This window comes from Melanerpes formicivorus, unplaced genomic scaffold (genome assembly GCF_026170545.1).
Source record: "Melanerpes formicivorus ecotype bairdi unplaced genomic scaffold, bMelFor1.0.p_v2 SCAF_4, whole genome shotgun sequence".
NCBI classification, from domain to species: Eukaryota; Metazoa; Chordata; class Aves; order Piciformes; family Picidae; genus Melanerpes; species Melanerpes formicivorus.
In genome coordinates, this window is record NW_027142356.1 from 3,212,557 (window position 1) to 3,234,558 (window position 22,002).

Genomic DNA, 22,002 nt, shown 5'->3' on the forward strand with positions numbered 1-22,002 from the left:
CAGCTCTGTAAGAAGCAAAGAGCATGTTCGGGGAAGCTCTGTGTGAGGTGAGAGCTGTAGGAAGCTGGGGATCTAGACAGAGCTCCCTGCAAGTAAGGAAGTTTTCCAGTTCTGCTGAAAATGCTTCTTGTTTTCACTCCCAGGCTTGCTAACTTGGGTCAAGAAGTGCTTGCCTTCGAAGAAATAAACCAGACCGTTCTAAAATACTCTACTATAAACTACTGTGCCCTGCTGAGGCCTCATCTGGAGTATTGTGTCCAGTTCTGGGCCACTCAGCTCAAGAAGGACCAAAGGGAACTGCTTGAAAGAGTCTAGCACAGAGCCACAAAAATTATTAAAGGAGAGGAACATCTTCCTTATGAGGAGAGCCTGAGGGAGCTGAGGGCTCTGTAGCTTGGAGAGGAGGAGCCTGAGGGTGACCTCATTGCTGTTGATAAAGATGTGCAGGGTGAGTGCCCAGAGGCTGGAGCCAGGCTCTGCTGGGGGATGCCCAATGCCAGCACAAGGGGCAGTGGTGGAAGCTGAGGCAGAGGAAGTGCCATGGAAAGAAGAAGAAGAAACTATTTCCCTGTGAGGGTAACAGAGCCCTGGAAGAGGCTGCCCAGGGTGGTTGTGGACTCTCCCTCTCTGGAGACATTCCAACCCCAGCTGGATGTGTTCCTGTGTGATCTGTTCTGTGTGCTCCTGCTCTGGCAGGGGGGTTGGACTGGATGAGCTTTGGAGGTCCCTTCCAGCCCCCTAACATTCTGTGATAATGTCAGTGTGAACTCCTCAGCTCCATTGTGTTCTCAGCCCTATCTCCAGCATTATGTGGGCTCCTAAATATTTTGGGGGTTTGTCTCTACAACTCACAGTGATATACTCAGAAGAAGCTATACTTCACAAGAAAGGTAAACCTTGGAGTTTGCCATTTTCTGCCATGGCTGTATGCAATGTGTTTTCAAAGCACTTGCAGTGAACAGCACTTGATTGTACAGAAGGGGAAATACTTGTAGCAGAACTTCAGCATATCATAGAATCAGAGAATGGCTTAGGCTGGAAGAGACCTTAGAGGTCATCCAATCCAACCTCCCTGCCATGGGCAGGGACACCTCTCCACTAGCCCAGCTTACTCAAGTCTCCATCCAACCTGGCCTTCAACAGCTCTAGGGAGGGGGCAGCCACAACCTCTCTGGACAATCTATTCCAGAGTCTTGCCAGCCTCCTGGTGAGCAATTTCTTCCTAAGATCCAATCTAAACCTATTCTCCTTCAATTTAATCCATTCCCCTTATCCTTGTAAGTCCCTCTGCAGCCTTCCTGTAAGTTTCCTTCAGGTGTTGGAAGGTATCCTCCTGGAGTCTTCTCCAGGCTGAACAATCCCAGTTCCCTCAGCCTGTCCTCATAGCAGCGGTGTTCCAGCCCCTGAATCATCTTTGTGGCCTTCCTCTGGACTTGTTCCAGCAGATCTATGTCCCTCTTACAGTGGGGACACCAGAACTGGAGGCAGTATTGGAGGTGGGGTCTCAGCAGAGCAGAGTAAGGGGGAGAATCCTTTCTCTTGCCCTGCTGGCCACACTCCTCCTGCTGCATTCTAGGATACAGTTGGCCTTCTGGGCTGCATGCGGGCTCTGCCGGCTCAAGGGGAGCTTTTCAATAGATCATTTTGCAAGTCTTTCGAAGCTTATCTACCCCAAAGGGCTGCTGCATCAAAGGGTGAGAGATGACCTTGGTAAGATTCTAGATGTCTAAGGTGCTGGATGTCTAAGTGCCACTAGGGGGCAGAGTTTGCCACCGCGAGGAGCTCTGTCTCCCCCCAGGAGTGGACAAGCTACCGGTTTAGATGGCCTGAAAATTAGGGTTTAGGAGCTGGAAACAGAACTCCCTGTTCGGAGAGTTTGATGTGTGACGATTATAGCTCTCAGAACAGGCAGAGGTTTTCAGAAGGCTGCTGGAAACACACCCAGGGGGTGGTGAGAGCATCTATACTTTGATGGGAAATACTTGCTGTTGGAGCTGGTGCCCTTGGAGCTGACTCCATCTTAGAATCATAGAACTGTCAGGGTTGGAAGGGGACCTCAAGGATCAGCCAGCTCCAACCCCCCTGCCATGGGCAGGGACACCTCACACTACAGCAGGTTGCTCACAGCCACATCCAGCCTGGCTGCAAAAGCCTCCAGGCATGAGGCTGCCACCACCTCCCTGGGCAGCCTGTTTCAGTGTCTATATATAGTCCTTGCTCTCTCACTCCCCACCAGCAGCAAAAAACATCATCTTCCTGATAAGTATCACTGGAAGTAACAAATATAAGGGTGTAAGGCAATGTAGGTGAGGTTTTAATTCATGAAAGGAAGAAAGTTTTTACTCTGTGTGTCCAGCAGGGCTAGGGAGGTTCTGCTCCCTCTCCACTCTGCCCTGCTCAGACCACAGCTGAAATCCTGTGTCCATTTCTGGGCTCCCCAGTTCCAGAGAGACAGAGACCTGCTGGAGAGAGTCCAAGGGAGAGCCAGGAGGATGCTTAGGGGACTTGAGCATCTCCCCTGTGAAGAGAGACTGAGAGCCCTGGGGCTGTTTAGTGTGGAGAAGAGAAGGCTGAGAGGGATCTGATCAATGTCTATCAATAGCTGAGGGCTGGGGATCAAGTGGAGGGGGCCAAGCTCTTTTGGGTGGTGCACAGCAGTAAGACAGGGAACAACAGGTACAAGCTTGACTGGAGAAGGTTTCAGCTCAGCATGAGGAGAAACTTCTTTAGAGTGAGGGTGGCAGAGGCCTGGAGCAGGCTGCCCAGAGAGGTTGTGGAGTCTCCTTCTCTGGAGAGAAGGCAATTTGAGTAGTTCACATCCTCAGTAAGACTGTGGCAGACTGATGTCTATGTCTGAGAGTAGTGGTTCACCTTCTCAGCTGGGAATATAAAGCTGGCAGGAAAAGCTTTGGGGCTCTTCTGCTCCACATAGGGCCAGGAGGAATAGATCCACAGAGCTATCATTGAGATCATTATTTAATGAATAAGGCAGGTTTCAAGTTCCTTGGGGTCTAGATCATCCCTCTGTGCTCTGTTCTCTGGGATCCCACAGCACAAATGAGTAACAAAATCTGAGTCTTGTGGACCTCTTCTCCTTCCTTTTTAATGCTCATCCTGTGCCTTTGCACAGTGAAGGCCTCTGTACCAGCTAACCTGAAACCTTTCTGGTTCAATTAAGTCATGAGCTTCAAGATCCTACTTACCCACACAGCTCTTTTAGGCTCTTTGCAAGGCCCAGAAGCCACTTTCATAGTATCAGTATCATAGTATCACAGTATCAGTCAGGGTTGGAAGGGACCACAAGGATCATCTAGTTCCAACCCCTCTGCCATGGGCAGGGACACCCCACACTAGATCAGCCTGGCCACAGCCTCATCCAGCCTGGGCTTAAACACCTCCAGGGATGGGGCCCCAACCACCTCCCTGGACAACCCATTCCAGGGTCTCACCACTCTCATGGGGAAGAACTTCCTCCTCCCCTCCAGCCTGAATCTCCCCACCTCCAGCTTCATTCCATTCCCCCTAGTCCTATCACTCCCTGAGATCCTGAGCAGTCCCTCTCCAGCCTTCTTGTAGCCCCCTTCAGATACTGGAAGGCCACAATGAGGTCACCTGGGAGCCTTCTCTTCTCCAGACTGAACAGCCCCAACTCCTTCAGTCTGTCCTCACAGGAGAGGTGCTCCAGCCCTCTGCTCATCCTCCTGGCCCTTCTCTGGACATGTTCCAGCACCTCCAGATCCCTCTTGTAATAGGGACTCCAGAACTGGAGGCAGTACTCCAGGTGGGGTCTCACCAGAGCTGAGCAGAGGGGGAGGATCACCTCCCTTGCCCTGCTGGCCACACTTCTCCTGATGCAGCCCAGGATCTGATTGGCTTTGCAGGCTGCAAGTGCACACTGAGAGCTCCTGTTGAGCTTCTCCTCCCCCAGGACCCCCAAGTCTCTCTCCTCAGGGCTGCTTTCCAGCCAGTCACTGCCCAGTCAGTGTGCCACTTTGCTCTTTAATAGTTTCCACCAGGCATACCACACCGTTTCCAGGTAGCTTGAAGAGTTCTAATCAAAACAGAAGTCATGCTGAGGTCATGTTGCCACATGATTTTTCAAAGCCACATCATTAATGTGGCTTTTTGTTTCTTTCCTCTCCCATTCCCCCCCCTCACCACCCCCCCCATATTGTCCTCCAGGAGAACCATCCACAATGCTGTGCCCTGCTTGAGGTGCTTAATACGAGTCTCAAAGAATGACCTCCTGCGAGGCTCTATCAATGAGTCATCATTCAGGACCTCTCTCTCCAGCCATCAGTCTCTTGCTGGCAGGACTAAGAGCACTGGCATTTCATCAGTTTCCACTGGAGAAGCTGTAAGTCTTTTCTTGTTTCCATGAAGGAAAATGAGTCTAATTGTTTGTGCAACTCCCCCATACTGTCTCCCATAACATCCTCATAGAAAAGCTCAGGACATGTGGCACAGAGGGTTGGTCCATAAGGTGGATTACAAACTGGCTCCACAACTGAGTTCAGAGGGTTGTCATCAGTGGCACAGAGTCACCTTGGAGGCCTGTGGCCAGTGGTGTTCCCCAGGGATCAGTACTGGGCTCAGTTTTGTTCAATATCTTTATCAACAGCCTGGCTGAGGGCATTGAGAGGACCCTCAGCAAGTTCCTGAGGATACAAAACTGGAGGTGGCTGACACCTGTCAGGCTGTGCTGCCATCCAGTGAGAACTGCACAGGCTGAGAGCTGGCTGCAGGCAAACCTCAGGAAGGTCAGTCAGGACAAGTGCAGGGTCCTGCATCTGGGGAGGAATAACAGCAGGCACCAGGACAGGTTAGGAGCTGCCCTGCTGGAAAGCAGCTCCATGGAGAAAGAGCTTGGAGTGCTGGTGGGCAGCAAGTTCTGCATGGGACAGCAATGTGCCCTGGTGGCCAAGAGAGCCAATGGGATCCTGGGGTGCAGCAAGAAAAGTGTGGCCAGCAGGGCTAGGGAGGTTGTGCTCCCCCTCTGCTCTGCCCTGCTCAGACCACAGCTGCAATCCTGTGTCCAGTTCTGGGCTCCCCAGTTCCAGAGAGACAGAGACCTGCTGGAGAGAGTCCAAGGGAGAGCCAGGAGGATGCTTAGGGGACTTGAGCATCTCCCCTGTGAAGAGAGACTGAGCCCTGGGGCTGTTTAGTGTGGAGAAGAGAAGGCTGAGAGGTGATCTGATCAATGCCTATCAATAGCTGAGGGCTGGGGGTCAAGGGGAGGGGGCCAAGCTCTTTTGGGTGGTGCACAGCAATAAGCCAAGGAACACTGGAGACAAACTTGACCAGAGAGGTTTCAGCTCAGCGTGAGGAGAAACTTCTTTAGAGAGAGGGTGCCAGAGGCCTGGAGCAGGCTGCCCAGAGAGGTTGTGGAGTCTCCTTCTCTGGAGTCTTTCCAACCCCCCCTGGATGCATTCCTGTGCAGACTGCCCTGGGTGATGCTGCTCTGGCAGGGAGGTTGGACTGGATGGTCTCTGGAGGTCCCTTCCAACCTCTAATGTTGTGTGGTGCTGTAGTCCTGTGAAAAATCAGCTCTACAAATACAAAATCCAAATTGGAGAATGGAACAGCAGCAGAGAGTGGTAGCTAATCTTTTTTGGGTCATGTGAGGTTGTTAGAGCAAAGCCTTTCTGGGGGTTCATGCATGGTGATTGGTGATCAGTAAAAGCCCTCAGACCAGCATGTAGGCTGTTCACATGCTTACTGAGACCATGGATGTTCAAGTTAAGTCTTTAACATAAAATGAATAGAGCCATTGCCAGGCAGTCTCCACACAGAATGACAGACCTGTCAGGGCTGGAAGGGACCTCAAGGCTCAGCCAGTTCCAACCCCCTGCCATGGGCAGGGACACCTCACACTACAGCAGGTTGCTCACAGCCACAGCCAGCCTGGCTGCAAAAACCTCCAGGCATGAGGCTGCCACCACCTCCCTGGGCAACCTCTGCCAGTCTCTCACCACCCTCATGGGGAACAACTTCTTCCTAACATCCAATCTCAATCTCCTCTCCTCTAGCTTGAATCCATTCCCCCCAGTCCTATCACTCCCTGACACCCTACAGAGTCCCTCCTCAGCTTTCTTGGAGCCCCCATCAGATACTGGAAGGCCACAAGAAGGTCTCCCCAGAGCCTTCTCTTCTCCACACTGAACAACCCCAACTCTCTCAGTCTGTCCTCATAGCAGAGCAGCTCCAGCCCTCTGCTCATCCTTGTGGCCCTGCTCTGGACACCTCCCAGCCCCTCCAGATCCTTTAAGATAAATGCATAAATATTTCTGCTCCACTGTAAGTGGAAATGAGCTAATCTGCCCTGCTGATTCAATTCCATTCACAGGTCACTGGTTACACAATGGTGCATGACATTATCAGCTGTGATGATTTCATCAGCTGCAAAACCCCCAGGTTGTCCTTGCAGTATGAGGTTAGTAAACACACTGTGGCCATAGCCTAGCACTAAAGCAAGAGTCTATTTTGTTTGGGGTTGCTTGGCCCTTTGAGCCAACAAAGCACCTACACACATCTGTATCCCCCTTGAGATCGTGGGTCTGCTTGTTTGCTTGCACTTGTGCTTTGTTTGCTGGTTGTGGACAATGTGTAGTGACAGAGAAATGTGTTCACAGAATGGTCAGGGTTGGAAGGGACCTCAATGATCAACAGAGCAGAGACATCTCCCACTACAGCAGGTTGCTCACAGCCACATCCAGCCTGGCTGCAAAAACCTCCAGGCATGAGGCTGCCACCACCTCCCTGGGCATCCTGTGCCAGTCTCTCACCACCCTCCTAGTGAAAAAATGCTTCCTAGCATGCAATCTGAATCTGCCCTCCTCTAGCTTTAAACCATTCCCTGGTCTAGTGGAAAGTGATCCATCCACTGATCTGGTGGAAAGTGCCTCTGCCCATGGCAGGGGGGTTGGAACTGGATGATGCTTGAGGTCCCTTCCAACACTGCCAATTCTGTGCTTAACATTCAAGCTTCACCCCAGGAAAGTTTTGACTGTGAGTCCTGTGTTAGAACAGCTTTTGTTTTCTGTGGTTGTGCATGGTTTCTGCCAGAGAACTTTGAGTGTTTGAGAGAGGCTGCAACTGTCTGAAACCCTTCATCATCTGTGACTAGACATGGAGTGATGTAGAGCTTGACCCTGTGGAGCCCGCTCATAAGAGACTGCAGCCTCGCCGAAGCCACTCTTTCTCAACGAGTTTGAGACAGGAGAAGAAAGACCTGCTCCCAAAGACCTGCAGCTGTGATGCAGCAACAGCAGAAAAGGTAAGGGAACAAAAAGTCCCTGCTAGGGACTCTCCATTTCCATGTTAATCTTGTACATCAGTTCCTGAATAGAATCACAGAATTGTTAGAGTTGGAAGGGAGCTCAGCCAGTTCCAACCTTCCTGCCATGGGGAGGGACACCTCACACTACAGCAGGTTGCTCACATCCACCCTGGCCTTCAAAACCTCCAGGGATGAGGCTTCCATCACCTCCCTGGGCAAGCTGGATAGCCTTTATGTATACCTGTTTCCTCTGTAGGCTTCATTCCGATGTGATCTTCATCCTTGCTGTTATTTCTTTTGTTGCTATTAATGAGACTGTCAAGAACATGTCAATGATATTTGTTTTTTTCACTGTGACATGTTGTTCATTTTTGGGAAGCCAGAATCGGCTCCTATCTCTATAGCAGTATTAAAACATAGTCAGTAGCATCAAATGTGAGAAGTGCTGGGCCCCATCCTGTTCAGTATCTTTACTGATCATCTGGATGAGGGCATTGAGTCTATCATCCATAAGTCTACAGATGACACCAACTTGGGAGCAGGAGTTGATCTGTTAGAGGGTAGGAGAGCTCTGCAAAGGGATCTTGCCAGGCTGGACAGATGGGCAGAGTCCAACAGGATGGCATTCAACAAGTCCAAGTGCCAGGTGCTACACTTTGGCCACAACAACCCCATGCAGTGCTACAGGCTGGGGTCAAAGTTGCTGGAGAGCAGCCAGGCAGAGAGGGACCTGGGGGTACTAATTGATAGTAGGCTGAACATGAGCCAGCAGTGTGCACAGGTGGCCAAGAAGGCCAACGGCATCCTGGCCTGCATCAGGAACAGTGTGGCCAGCAGGAGCAGGGAGGTCATTCTGCCCTGGACTCAGCACTGGTTAGGCCACACCTTGAGTCCTGTGTCCAGTTCTGGGCCCTTCAGTTTAGGAAGGAGGTTGAGACACTTGAAGGTGTCCAGAGAAGGGCAACAAGGCTGGGGAGGGGTCTGGAGCACAGCCCTGTGAGGAGAGGCTGAGGGAGGTGGGGTTGCTTAGCCTGGAGAAGAGGAGGCTTAGGGGAGACCTCATTGCTCTCTACAACTACCTGAAAGGTGGTTATAGCCAGGTAGGGGTTGGTCTCTTCTCCCAGGAAATCAGCACCAGAACAAGAGGACACAGTCTCAAGCTGTGCCAGGGGAGGTTTAGGCTGGAGGTGAGGAGAAAGTTCTTCCCAGACAGAGAGATTGGCCTTTGGAATGTGCTGCCCAGGGAGGTGGTGGAGTCCCTGTCCCTGGAGGCATTCAAAAAAGGCTTGGATGTGGCACTTGGAGCCATGGTTTAGTTGTCAGGAGGTGTTGGGTGACAGGTAATAGGTTGGACTTCATGATTGTCTGAGGTCTTTTCCAACCTGGTTGATTCTGTGATTCTATGAAGCTGCCTTCTTTGTCTCCCCCAGCTCTGGATCTTCCCACGTTGTGGCAGTCTGTTTATTCTGTAGGCAGGGCTGCAAAGCAGAGCTTGATGTGACAGCAGCCACCCTTTTCCTTCTTATCAGTGTACATTAAAATGTTTTATTTTTGTTGAGGTGGAAGATGAGAAAGAAACTCCCATCCCTCCTAAGGGTGGGGGAGTCTGGCAGCTGCCACCTTTCCCTCACTGAAAGAGGAGTCGGTGAGTACTCGGTGCACCTTCTGTGCATGCATCATGCTCCTTGCTGGTGCTTGGCATGATGCTGTTGAAGAATACCTCAGTCCTGAGGAACTGCCAGGGAGAGCAGCAGTAGGTCACCTGTCAGTCAGCTTCTGCCATAACTGTAACACCAGGTCCACAATGAGGATTTGCAGGGGCAGCAGAAGGTCCAGCACATACCAGTGCTGCATCTTTAAGACAGATGTAGGCCTACAAGCCCCTGTGTGTGGCTGGGCTGAGGAGCATGCACTTTTTGCTGAAGGCACCCTTTCATGGGTTTGCTCTGATCTGTGCAACCAAGCACTCACATCTTGGGCAGGCACAGTATCTGCCTCTGTGCCGTGTGCTCCCTTCCAAAGCTCTGAAGCTAGTTGTCTAGAGACAGCATAGTTAAAGGAGAAGCTGTTCTGGACTTCTCCAGCCCTCTGATAACCCTGCACACATCTGCCCTACCTTCTTTCATGTCTCTCCTTAAGATCAAGTTCTCAGGAACCTTGCTCCTTTTCTGCAATTGTTATGACTGCTATTGATGGAAAAGCAATAACCTCAAGTGTGGTGGCAGGCAACACGGACTAAAACCTACCTCCCAACTCTGTTGCCTTCCCTCAGTAGCCCAATGTGTCCAAGACTGTAGGTAAGTGGCAAAGCCCAGACACTATCTCCATCTCCTGGAGAGCCACCAGCTTTTGTTCTCTCAGGGCAGAAGGATGAAAACAAGTTTGAGGAGGTCTGCATGTTCAGTGATGAAATCTTTCTGGAATTTCATAACTGCACAGCCCACCAGGAGGCTCAAACAGCAAACTCTGCCTTTGCAAGACATCTCTTGCATTATCTTGATAAGTAACTCTCTGACAGAGTCCCTTCATGCTGAGGCCTTCAGTGGTGAATGGAGTTAGTTTGCTCTGAGTGTTCAAAGCCTCATTTACTTTACATGATATTTTCAGCAAATATTCCTGTGTGGTGTGTTAGCTAGATGCAATGCATCCCTACTCATCCTAGGAGAATAAATATCTGCTTGTCAAAGGTCAGAGTGTTTGAGGCCACCCGTGCACCCTTAAATACAACAACAACCAACCAACCCCAAAGAAACACTGCTGCATATATCTCTATATCTCTATCTCTATCTCTATCTCTATCTCTATCTCTATCTCTATTTCTATCGCTATCTCTATCTCTGTTTCTATCTCTATCATCTCTCTCTATCTCTATCCCTATTTCTCTCTCTCTCTCTCTCTCTCTCTCATCCCTCTCTCTCTCTCTCTCTCTCTCTCTCTATCTATCTATCTATCTCTATCTCACAGGATGTCAGGGATTGGAAGGGACCCAAAGAGATCGTCAAGTCCAACCCCCCTGCCAGAGCAGGACCATAGAATCCAGCACAGGTCACACAGAATGCATCCAGATAGGGCCTTGAAACTCTCCAGAGAAGGAGACTCCACAACCTCTCTGGGCAGCCTCTTCCAGTGCTCTGGGACCCTCACATGGAAGAAGTTCCTCCTCATGTTGAGGTGGAACCTCCTGTGCTGGAGTTTATATCCATTGCCCCTTTGTCCTATCACAGGGAGTAACTGAGCAGAGCCTGTCCCCTCCCTCTTGAGCCCCAGCCCTCAGCTATTGATAGACATTGATCAGATCCCCTCTCAGTCTTCTCCTCTCCAGACTAAACAGCCCCAGGGCTCTCAGCCTCTCCTCACAAGGCAGTGCTCTAGTCCCATAATCATCCTAGTAGCCTTCCCTTGGACTCACTCCAGCAGATCCCTGTCCCTCTTGACCTGGGGAGCCTAGAACTGGATGCAATATTCCAGGTGAGGTCTCAGCAGGGCAGAGTAGAGGGGGAGGAGAACCTCCCTGGCTCTGCTGGACACACTGCTGTGAATGCCCCCCAGGATCCCATTGGCCTTCTTGGCCACCAGGGCACATTGCTGTCCCATGCAGGACCTGTTGTCCACCAATTCTAAAGTTTTAATAGCATTAACTATTCAGTCTATGACTGAATTCCAGTTATAGCACTTCCAAAAATGCTTGGTTATAGAAATGTAAGTGTGAAATGGGTGAGGAGTCACTAGCCTTTGCATTTAACAAAACCCAATTATTTAATTTGTTTTCGTTAAAAAAAACACCTCAAAAACATCTAAAAAAAATTCCCAAGCTGTAGATATCAGCACAACCTGAGTTTCACAGAATCACAGAATTGTCAGGGTTGGAAGAGACCTCAAGGCTCAGCCAGTTCCAACCCCCTTGCCATGGGCAGGGACACCTCACACCACAGCAGGTTGCTCACACCACAGCAGGTTGCTCACAGCCACATCCAGCCTGGCTGCAAAAACCTCCAGGCATGAGGCTGCCACCACCTCCCTGGGCAACCTGTGCCAGTCTCTCACCACCCTCATGGGGAACAACTTCTTCCTAACATCCAATCTGAATCTCCTCTCCTCCAGCTTGGATCCATTCCCCCCAGTCCTATCACTCCCTGACACCCTCAAAAGTCCCTCCCCAGCTTTCTTGTAGCCCCCTTCAGATCCTGGAAGGCCACAATTAGGTCTCCTCAGAGCCTTCTCCTCTCCAGACTGAACAGCCCCAACTCTCTCAGTATGTCAGACACCTTCCAGCACCTCCAGATCCTTCCTGTAAGAGATGCTCCAGAACTGGACCCAGAGCTCCAGCTGTGGTCTCAGCAGAGTGGAGCAGAGGAGGAGAATCCCCTCCCTGGCCCTGATGGCCACACATCTTTTGCTGTAGCCCAGGCTCTGGTTTGGCTTTCTGGGCTGCAAGTGCCCACTGCTGGCTCCTGTTCAGCTTCTCATCCACCAGTGCCCCCAAGGCCTTTTGTTCAGGGCTACTGTCCAGCCAGTCCCTGCCCAGCCTATATCAGTGCTTGGGATTGCCCTGACCCAGCTGCAGGACCTTGCCCTTGCTCTGGTTGAGTATCATGAGGGTGTCCTGGGCTCAGTTCTGCAGCCTGTCCAGGTCCCTCTGGATGGATCCATTCCCTTCATAGCCTGTCAGCTGCACCACACAGCTTGGTTTTGTCGGCAAGCTTGCTGAGGATGTCCCAGTGCCACTGTCCCTCTCTGCAGTCAATAACTCAAGTGTTTGGCTCAGTGACTGGTAGCAATGAATATACCAAATACTGGTTTCCGTATCAGTTTAGGAAACCTAATTGTGGCCTTCCAGTATCTGAAGGGGGCTACAAGAAAGCTGGGGAGGGACTCTGTAGGGTGTCAGGGAGGGATAGAACTGGGGGGAATGGATCCAAGCTAGAGGAGAGGAGATTCAGATTGGATGTTAGGAAGAAGTTTTTCCCCATGAGGGTGGTGAGAGACTGGCAGAGGTTGCCCAGGGAGGTGGTGGCAGCCTCATGCCTGGAGGTGTTTGCAGCCAGGCTGGCTGTGGCTGTGAGCAACCTGCTGTAGTGTGAGGTGTCCCTGCCCATGGCAGGGGCGATTGGAACTGGCAGATCCTCGGGGTCCCTTCCAACTCGAACAATTCTGTGACTCTATATCCTGTATGACAGCACTAAAGTTTCCATCTCTGCTTCAGGTTTCACTCTCCTCCAGCTGTTTGGAGAAGGTGCTTGAGCAGCCAGCTGTGCACAGTTTCCCAGAGACACTGGTGACCTGCTCCCTGAGAACAGCTTCTCTGCCTCTTGGTCTGAACGGCCACAGTGTCAGCAGAGGAGGAGACTCAGCTGCTTCGCAGACAGCGACTAAGGAGAGCGCAGCTAACGGCCTGCTGGGCTCCATCACCAGCCCCACCGTCCCCCGCATTGTCATCATCCCTACCTCAGAGACCAACCTGTTTCAGGAGGAACTGAGAGAGGAGGAGACCGAATTATTCCGCTTTCAGGACAAAAAGAGCAATCTCCTGGACTTGGAAGGGCTTAGCTCATCCATGGACTTCCTTGATGTGCTCGAGAAATTCCTGTCCTGATTTTGTCACAAGCGAGCTTTCCAGTAGTCATTTCCTTGGCATCTTCTCTGCTGAGTGATTCCAGATAACCAAAGCCTAGTAGGTGAGGTCATCAGAACTTGGTGTATGTTGATATGGTAGTCATTAGGCAGCCTTCAGATTTGTCTTTGTCCAGACCACCTGTGATGGGTTGAAATTAACACACACACACCCCCCAACTAATTTGGAGATCTACCCCCCACTCCCCCCAAACTAAAATCACTCAGAGCAGCTCAGTTTGGGGTGGAAGCAAATGAAGCTCTGTTTACAAGCAAACAACAACCTAGGAATAGGAAATGCTGTGACTATGTACAGACTATACAATTGATGGACCATAGATAGATAGTGACCATTTATAGACAACACAGAAACTCCTCAGACCCCCCTGGGTGGATCCAGGAGGACTGCTCACCTCCTGCACCATTGCCTCCCTCCTTCCTGTTACCTCACACAGATGTCAGAACAGAGATCCCCTGGCAAGGCCACAGGAGAGGGAAAGCAAGGTTGCAAGCACGAGTTACAGAAGAGAGCTGTTTCTACCACTGCTTTATATCCCCATTAGGAAGCCAATGAGTTCTACAGACCTCAGCATGATTTTCCTTTTACATCCAATGGTAATTTATTTTGCTTTCAGTCTTTGCAGTCAGGGACTAGGTTAAAGTTCCCCCTTTGAACTGTAACACCATCTCAAGTATGAGAAGAGGCTTTCTTTCATATTATGCTGCAAGAAAAGAGCAGTGGAAGGTCTGCCAGCATGATTGAGTGGCATCAGCCGACCCTGCCCCCTGCTCCTGGGGCCCTGACTTGTGGAGTCCTTCACGCAGGTGGAGGTGCCAGCAGAAGGAAAAATGTCCAAACAAGAGCAGGGAAAGCTGCTGAATGTTTCTGCCACCAGTGCATGGGAGAACATGCCTGTCTGGGCAGCTCTCTGCTGGAGATTGGTGCATAGCCAGCAGGGCAAGGGGGCTATAGCCAGCAGGTCGAGGGAGGTGATTCTTCCCCTCTGCTCCACTCAGCTGAGACCACACCTGGAGCTCTGTGTCCAGTTCTGGAACCCCTATTAGAGGAAGGATCTGGAGGTGCCTGAAGGTGTCCAGAGAAGGGCCATGAGGATGAGCAGAGGGCTGGAGATGCTCTGCTATGGAGACAGACTGACAGGAGAAGAGAAGGCTCCAAGAAGACCTTCTTGTGGCTTTCCAATATCTGATGGGGGCTACAAGAAAGCTGGGGAGGGACTATTTCAGGGTGTCACGACTAGGGGTAATGGAGCAAAACTAGAAGTGGGTAGATTCAGATTGGATGTTAGGAAGAAGTTCTTCCCCATGAGGGTGGTGAGAGACTGGCACAGGTTGCCCAGGGAGGTGGTGGCAGCCTCATGCCTGGAGGTTTTTGCAGCCAGGCTGGATGTGGCTGTGAGCAACCTGCTGTAGTGTGAGGTGTCCCTGCCCATGGCAGGGGGTTGGAACTGGCTGATCCTTGAGGTCCCTTCCAACCCTGACAAGTCTGTGATTCTATGATGTGCGATGGGCCCACACCTTCCACCAGTCCCAGTGACAGCACAGGGAGTTACATGATCTGAACCATCCTTTAATCAAGTTATTTTCAGCATTGGATTGGTTTTCTTTCTAAATAGGCAGCTTGCTAGTTGTAAACAAGCTGATGGTGGACCTGGGGAAGGGACTGCTTGAAGTTCAGTGCTAGGTGTATTGACCTTACCTGCCCTAAATGTGGAGATGCAAGATTCTCCCTGCTAAACCCTACACTATCTCCTGTAGTAGCATTTAGAGCACCTTCAATTACAGACTTGGTTGAATATGGATCCTAATGGCTCTGTGCTTCACAGGGTGACTCTTCACAGCTGGCTTAACAAGTCAGTGCTAAGAATAAAGCCTTGGCTGCTTTAGCACTTTGTCTCTTCAGAGGAGATTCATGGCATACAAATAGTTAATAGCCTGCAAAGAAGTCGATGGCTCTTCACATCACATTTTTGTGGTAAATGTTGTTTATATTAAACAAGGAGGGATGTTTTTTGTTGGTTTTGCTTTGTTTGTTTGTTTGGTTTCTTTTAATAAATCAATAAATATTGTCCAGCAGGGCTAGGGAGGTTCTTCTGCCCCTCTGCTCTGCCCTGCTCAGACCACAGCTGCAATCCTGTGTCCAGTTCTGGGCTCCCCAGTTCCAGAGAGACAGAGACCTGCTGGAGAGAGTCCAAGGGAGAGCCAGGAGGATGCTTAGGGGACTTGAGTATCTCCCCTGGGAAGAGAAACTGAGAGCCCTGGGGCTGTTTAGTGTGGAGAAGAGAAGGCTGAGAGGGGATCTGATCAATGTCTATCAATAGCTGAGGGCTGGGGGTCAAGGGGAGGGGGCCAAGCTCTTTTGGGTGGTACACAGCAATAAGCCAAGGCACAATGGTGACAAACTTGACCAGAGAATGTTTCAGCTCAGCATGAGGAGAAACTTCTTTAGGGTGAGGGTGGAAGAGCCCTGGAGCAGACTGCCCAGAGAGGTTGTGGACTCTCCTTCTCTGGAGCCTTTCCAATCCCCCCTGGATGCATTCCTGTGCAGACTGCCCTGGGTGATGCTGCTGTGGCAGGGGGGTTGGACTGGATGATCTCTGGAGGTCCCTTCCGACCTGTAATGTACTGTGGTACTGTGATACTAGTGGGCTTCAGGTATGTGAAAAGGAGTTTTTTTTCCCTGTTATACTATTGGTATTATATACAACTGATGCCATTGCTTCTGAAGCTGATGCCAGATTAACATTGACTTAAAGTGTTGTAGGCTAGAATGCCAAACGAGAGAGCAGCAGAGAGGATAACCTCATGAAACACATCAGAAAGAATTTTACATCCAGGTGGGTTTTGTTTCAGGAACCTACTGACTGAGTCTGAATCCTAAACTGACCAACACACTGCAGAGAAATGTTGCAGGCCTCTGTGTTAGCACACTAGAATAGATGGCATGTGAACATGTTCAACATTAACTGTCGCTTCCCATCTCACCAAGGAATGTACTGCTTCACACAAATGGAATAAAAAAACAGTCCTAAGAAGCTAAACTAAACTTAGCCATTGTTTGTTTTCTCTAACTTTTCCATACTGACATCATTGACTTGGAGCTGAGCAAAGCCTTTGACACTGTCCCGCACCACATCTTGGTCTCCAGGCTGGTGCAGGATGGGTTCCATGGATGGAGCATTCAGTGGATACAGAACTGGCTTGAGGGCTGCACCCAAAGGGTGGCTGGCAAAGGCCAAGTGGAGGCCAGTGACAAGTGGAGTGCCTCTGGGATCAGTACTGGGACCAGGCTTGTTTAGCATCTTTGTAGGTGACATGGACAGTGGCATTGCGGCACCCTCCCTGACACCCTCAAAAGTTCCTCCCCAGCCTTCTTGTAGCCCCCGTCAGCTACTGGGAGGCCACAAGAAGGTCTCCTTGGAGCCTTCTCTTCACCAAACAGAACAGCCCCAGCTCCCTCAGTCTGTCTCCATAGCAGAGCAGCTCCAGCCCTCTGCTCATCTTCGTGGTCCTTCTCTGGACACCTTCCAGCACCTCCAGATCCTTCCTGCAACAGAGGCTCCAGAACTGGACACAGTGCTCCAGGTGTTGTCTCAGCAGAGTGGAGCAGAGGGGGAGAATCCCCTCCCTGGCCCTGCTGGCCACATTTCTCTTGCTGTAGCCCAGGCTCTGCTTGGCTCTCTGGGCTGCAAGTGCTCACTGCTGGCTCCTGTTGAGCTTCTCATCCACCAGCACCCCCAAGGCCTTTTGTTCAGGGCTGCTCTCCAGCCAGTCCCTGCCCAGCCTGTATCAGTGCTTGGGATTGCCCTGACCCAGCTGCAGGACCTAAAACAACTTGGAAGGGCTGCAGAGGAGAGGGCAGTGACTGGGAATACAGTGTGGTAGAAGCAAATGCAGAGTGAAGTGAGGTAGGATGAAACTTGCCTAGAACTGGCACAGGTGAGTAAGTTGTCAAAATATTCCACAGTCAGTTTCAGCTCTTGAGCCAATATCCCTCTGCTAACATCTCTAGCTCTACAGAGCCTCCAGAGAGCCACTATACAGCCCTAAGGAGCCACTATAGAGCCCTATGGAGTCTCTACTGTGCCCTAAAGATCCCTACAGAACCTCTACAGATCCCTATGGAGCCACTTTAGAGCCTCTATAGAGCCCTGTGGAGCCTCTATACAGATTCTATAGACCCCTATGGAGCCTCTGTACAACCCTATAGAGCCTCTCTAGAGCCTTTATAGAGCCTCCATAGTGCCCTAAGGAACCTCTTTAGAGCCTCTACACAGATTCTATAGAGCCCTAAGGGGCCTATGAGGAGCCCTATGGAGCCTTAAGAGAGCCTCTATAGAACCCTAAGAAGTCTCTATAGAGTCCTATAGAGCCCCTACAGAGCATAATGAAGCCTCTGTAATGCCTAATGGAGCCTGTATAGATCCCTATGGAGCCCTATGGAGCCTCTACAGAGCCTCTATAGAGCCCAATGAAGCCTCTGTAATGCCTAAGGGGGCCTCTATAGATCTCAATGGAGCCCTATGGAGCCTCTGTAGCATCCTATGGAGCCTCTGCAGCATCCTATGGAGCCTCTGCAGAGCCCAATGCAGCCTCTATAGAGCCTTATGGGATGCCTCTATAGAGGGCTATGGAGCCTCAATAGAGCCTGTGGGAGCCTCTCTGGAGGCCTATGGAGCCTCTATATGAAGGGTTAAACTTGGAGAGCAGAGCTCCAAGCACCACCCAGTTGGTAGGAGGAGTCGTTTTAGCCTAACTGGGTCGTAAACCTTGGGAGCACAGTGCAGCAGGGTAGGTGAAAGAGCACAGATAGCTGATTACAAATGGTCATTGTGACCTGAAAGTGCAAGAACTCACAAGTATTGTTGTACCAGAGCCCCTGATCTCTTTTTCTCTGACACTTCCTAAAACCTTGATAAGATATCGGTATTAGCGTGATGCATTTTCTGTCGCCACACTGCTGCTCGAAGGGGTTGCATAGCCAATCACAAACTGCTTCCTTCTGGTGTTAGCCTTCACAAAGACAAGACTGTGTACGATAAACAGGCACGTGACCTGAACCAGGTTGCATCCAGTCTCTTAATCACAGCACCTATGTTGACCGTTGCAGCCTCTCTATTGACTGTTGAAGCCTCTATATGTACCGTGGAACCCTCTATAGAGGCCTATGGACTCTCTATAGCGGCCTAAGGCGCCTCTGTAAGGGCCGATGGAGCCTCTACATTGACCGGTGAAGCCTGTCTATAGACTGTGGAACCCTTGATAGAGCCTGTGTGAGCCTCTATCGAGACCTCTGGAGCCTCTATATTGACCTTTGGAGCCTCTACGTTGACTCTTGGAGCCTCTATATAGTCCATGCTAGCCTCTGTGGAGCCCTACGGAACCTCTATACAGGCTGATGGAGCCCCTACAAAGGCTGTATAGAGGCTCCATAGGGATCTATAGGGCTATATAGCGGGTGCATTGGGCCCAATAGGGCTCTATAGAGGCTGCATTGGGCTCTCTATAGACTCTATAGAGGCTCCATAGGGCTTCATAGGGTGCTATCAGGCTCCATAGGGCTCTATTGGGCTCTATAGAGGCTTTATAGAGTCTCCATAGGGCACTATAGAGGCTGTGTTGTGCTCCCTACAGGCTCTATGGAGGCTATGTAGGCTCTGTAGAGGCTGCATGGGGCTCAATAGAGGCTCCACAGGGCATCTTAGGGCTCTTTAGGGCTTCATAGGGCTCTATAGAGGCTGCATTGGGCTCTATGGAGGCACCATAGGGCTTCATAGTGTTCTACCGAGACTCATTAGGGCTCCATAGAGGCTGTTTTGAGCTGTCCATAGCATCTATAGAGGTTCCTTTGGGCTCTATAGCAGGTCCATAGGACTTTTTAGAGGCTCATAGTGCTCCACGTGGGTCTATTGAGGCTCCCTAGGGCTAGGCTCAGGAGGGCTAAGCTAGGCTAGGGTGGGGTAGGCAAGGATGGGGTTGGGTGGGGCAGGTTCTATGTGGCTGCAAAGACATCTATAGAGTATTCACAGGGCTACATAGGTCTCCACAGAGGCTCCATAGGGCGCTATAAGGGCTCCACAGCCCTATATAGCCTATATAGGGCTCTATAAGGGCTGTATCCGCCACAATAGAGGCTGAGTTAGGCTCTATAGAAGCTCTAAAGAGGCTCGATAGGGATGTACAGACACTCCATGGGGCTCTACAGAAGTTCTATAGGGGCCGCATTGGACTCTATAGAGGCTCCATAGGTTCCAACAGTCAACATAGAGGTTCCATAGGCCCCCATCGAGGCTCCCACGGGCTCTATAGACACTCGCATGGTTTGTATAGAGGCTCCATAGCCCTCTATAGAGGCTCCCACGGGCTCTACAGAGGCGCCTTAGGCTTCTGTAGAGGCTCATTAGGCCTCTATAGAGGCTCCCAGTGTCTATATAGTGGCTTCATAGGCCTCTTTAGAGACTCCAGTGGTCAATATAGAGGTTACTTAGGCCTCCATAGAGACTCAAAAGGACTCTACAGGCCCTCCATAGGCCTCTACAGAGGCAACCACGGTCTATATAGAGTCTCAATCAGTCTCTATAGAGGCAGCATAGGCCTCTATAGAGGCTACTATGGCCCACATAGAGGCTCCAATGGTCAATATGGAGGATACATAGGCCTCCATAGGGTCTCTCATGGGCTCTATAGACGCTCCCATTGGCTCAATATGGGCACCATAGGCCACTATAGAGGCTCCTGAGGTCTGTGTGGTTTATATGGAGGCTCCATAGGACTCTTTTGAGACTCATTAGGGCTCTGTAGGGGCTTTGTAGAGGCGCCATAGTACTCCGTAAGGCTACTTCGAGGCTGCATGGGGCTCTTCAGAAGTTCTATAGAGGCTCCATAGGTCTCCATAGGGGCTCCATAGGTTATTATAGAGGCTGCATTGGGGTCTCTAGAGGCTCCATTGAGACTCTAAAGGGCACTGCATTGGCTCTATGGAGGTTCCATAGGATGTTACAGAGGCTCCATAGGGCTCCATAGGGATCTATAGAGGCTTCATAGGGGTCTATAAAATCTGTGTGTAGGCTCCATAGGGCTCTCTACAGGCTCTGTAGAGGCTGCTTAGGGCACTATAGAGGCTCCACAGGGCTACTTAGGGCTCTATAGAAGCTCTATAGGGCTCCATAGTGCTCTGTAGAGGCTCCATAGTGCTCTGTAGAGGCTCCTTAGGGCTCTTTGAGGCTCTAAAGTGGCCCATAGGGATCCAGGGCAGTTCTGTAGGGCTCTTTAGGGTACAGCAGAGGCTCCATAGGACTCCATAGTGCTCTATAGTGGCTGTCTAGAGGCTCTGTAGGGGCTCCCTTGGGCTCCATGGGGCATTATAGAGGATACATAGAGCTCTATAGTGGCTCCATAGTACTCCATAGGGCTACATAGAGGCTGCATGGGGCTCCTTAGAGGCTCTGTTGAGGCTCCATGGGGATCCATAGGGCTACATAGGATTCTATAGAGGCTGCATTGGGCTCTATAGATGCTCCATTGAGACTCTAAAGGGCACTACAGAGGCTCTATAGAGGCTGCATTGGTCTCTATAGAGGCTCTATAGAAGCCCCGTATGGCATTATAGAGGCTGCATTGGACTCTATAGAGGCTCTCTACAGGCTCCTCAGGGCTAGGCTACGGTGGGGTAGGCTTTATCTGGCAACATAGTCATCTCTAGAGGGTCTATACAGTCTCTAGAGAAGCTTCTTAGGGCCCTATAGAGGCTCCACTGGGCTGCATAGGGTTCTACAGAAGCTCCATAGAGCTCCGTAGTGCTCTATAGCAGCTCCTCAGAGGCTCTCTAGAGGCTCCAAAGGGCCCTACAGAGGGTCCATAGGGTTCTACAGAGGCTGCATTAGACAATATAGAGGCTTCATTGGGCTCTATAGAGTCTTCTTAGGGCTCTATAGAGTCTTTGCAGAGGCTCTATAAAGGTGACATAGGGCATTATAGAGGGTCCTTAGGGCTTTATAGAGGCTGCTTTGGGCTCTATAGAGGCTCTATAGAGGCTCCTTAGGTGGGCAGGGCCGGGCACGGTAAGGCAGTGCAGGGCAGGGCAAAGCAGAGCAGTGCAGGGCAGGGCAGGGCAGAGTAAGGCAAGTAGGGGCAGGGAAGGGCAAGGCAGGGCAAGGCAGGGCAGGGCAGGGCAAGGCAGGGAAGGGCAGGGCAAGGCAGGGCAGGGCAAGGAAGGGTAAGGCAGGGCAGGGCAGGGCAGGATAGAGGTGGGCAGGGCCAGGCAGGGAAGGGTAAGGCAATGGAGGGTAGGTAGGGCAAGGCAGGGCAGGGCAGCGCAAGGCAGGGAAGGCAGGGTAGGGCAGGACAGGGCAAGGCATGGCATAGCAGGGCAGGGCAGGGCAAGGCAGGGCACAGCAGGGCAGGGCAGGGCAAGGCAGGGCAGGGCAAGGCAGGGCCGGGAAGGGAAGGTATAATGGGTTGGGGCAAACCCCCTCCCCACCATGGGCAGAAACAACAACTCAGACAAAGAGATTGCAAAAGTGGTGGAAAGTTTAAATAAGGAAAGAATGAAAAAACAATGAGAGTTTTGCAGAGAACCAGAGGCACCGTGGCAAAGAGAGAAATCCCACAACATACCCAAGAACATCCCATCCCCACCTGGGGGTACACCCAAACCCCCCAGGGCTCCTTCCTCCGCCCCCCAACCCAGCCTTGGGCGTGGGCAGGCCCAAGGGAGGCGGCTCACGCCATTTTACCTAGGCTGCAGCTGGGGAAGAAAAAGAAAGTGAAGACCCCGCATGGATGTTTTATAGGGGAGCAGGGCATTTTGGGAGTGGGATACCCGGTTTCCTGTGACCACCCCCTGGGCTGGGCCCACCCCTTGGGACCTCCCAGGTGTGGTCTATGCAGTGGCATCCGGGACAGCACCCAGCGTAAACCACCACAGAAGGGCAGGGCAGGGCAGGACAGCTGTTGTAGTTTGGGCTGGGTGTCCTCTGCTACAGGGGTGTTTCCTGTCTCCAGAAGTCCAGCCCAGTGGGTGGACACAGGAAATTAGGTTATTTCCTACCATGATCCCTTGCACCACTATAAGTCTCACGGCAGGGTCTGGCACT

At 51.3% G+C, this 22,002-nt stretch overlaps 1 protein-coding gene across 7 annotated transcripts in view; it reads left to right on the forward strand.

The window, feature by feature from the left end:
• The window catches only part of LOC137440552 (melanopsin-like), a 39,123-nt gene extending 23,924 nt beyond the window's left edge, over positions 1-15,199 (forward strand). For 5 of the 7 annotated variants that reach the window (XM_068136774.1, XM_068136773.1, XM_068136775.1 and 2 more), the window contains 4 exons: positions 4,183-4,357; positions 6,347-6,433; positions 7,127-7,276; positions 12,483-15,199. In XM_068136774.1, the coding sequence (XP_067992875.1) occupies positions 4,183-4,357; positions 6,347-6,433; positions 7,127-7,276; positions 12,483-12,872 (802 nt within the window). In that variant the 3' untranslated portion in view covers positions 12,873-15,199. Of the gene's footprint in view, positions 1-4,182; positions 4,358-6,346; positions 6,434-7,126; positions 7,277-8,838; positions 8,925-12,482 lie in introns of all 7 variants that reach the window. The other 2 variants (XM_068136777.1, XM_068136776.1) reach the window with 2 other exon arrangements.
• Positions 15,200-22,002: the final 6,803 nt, after the last annotated feature.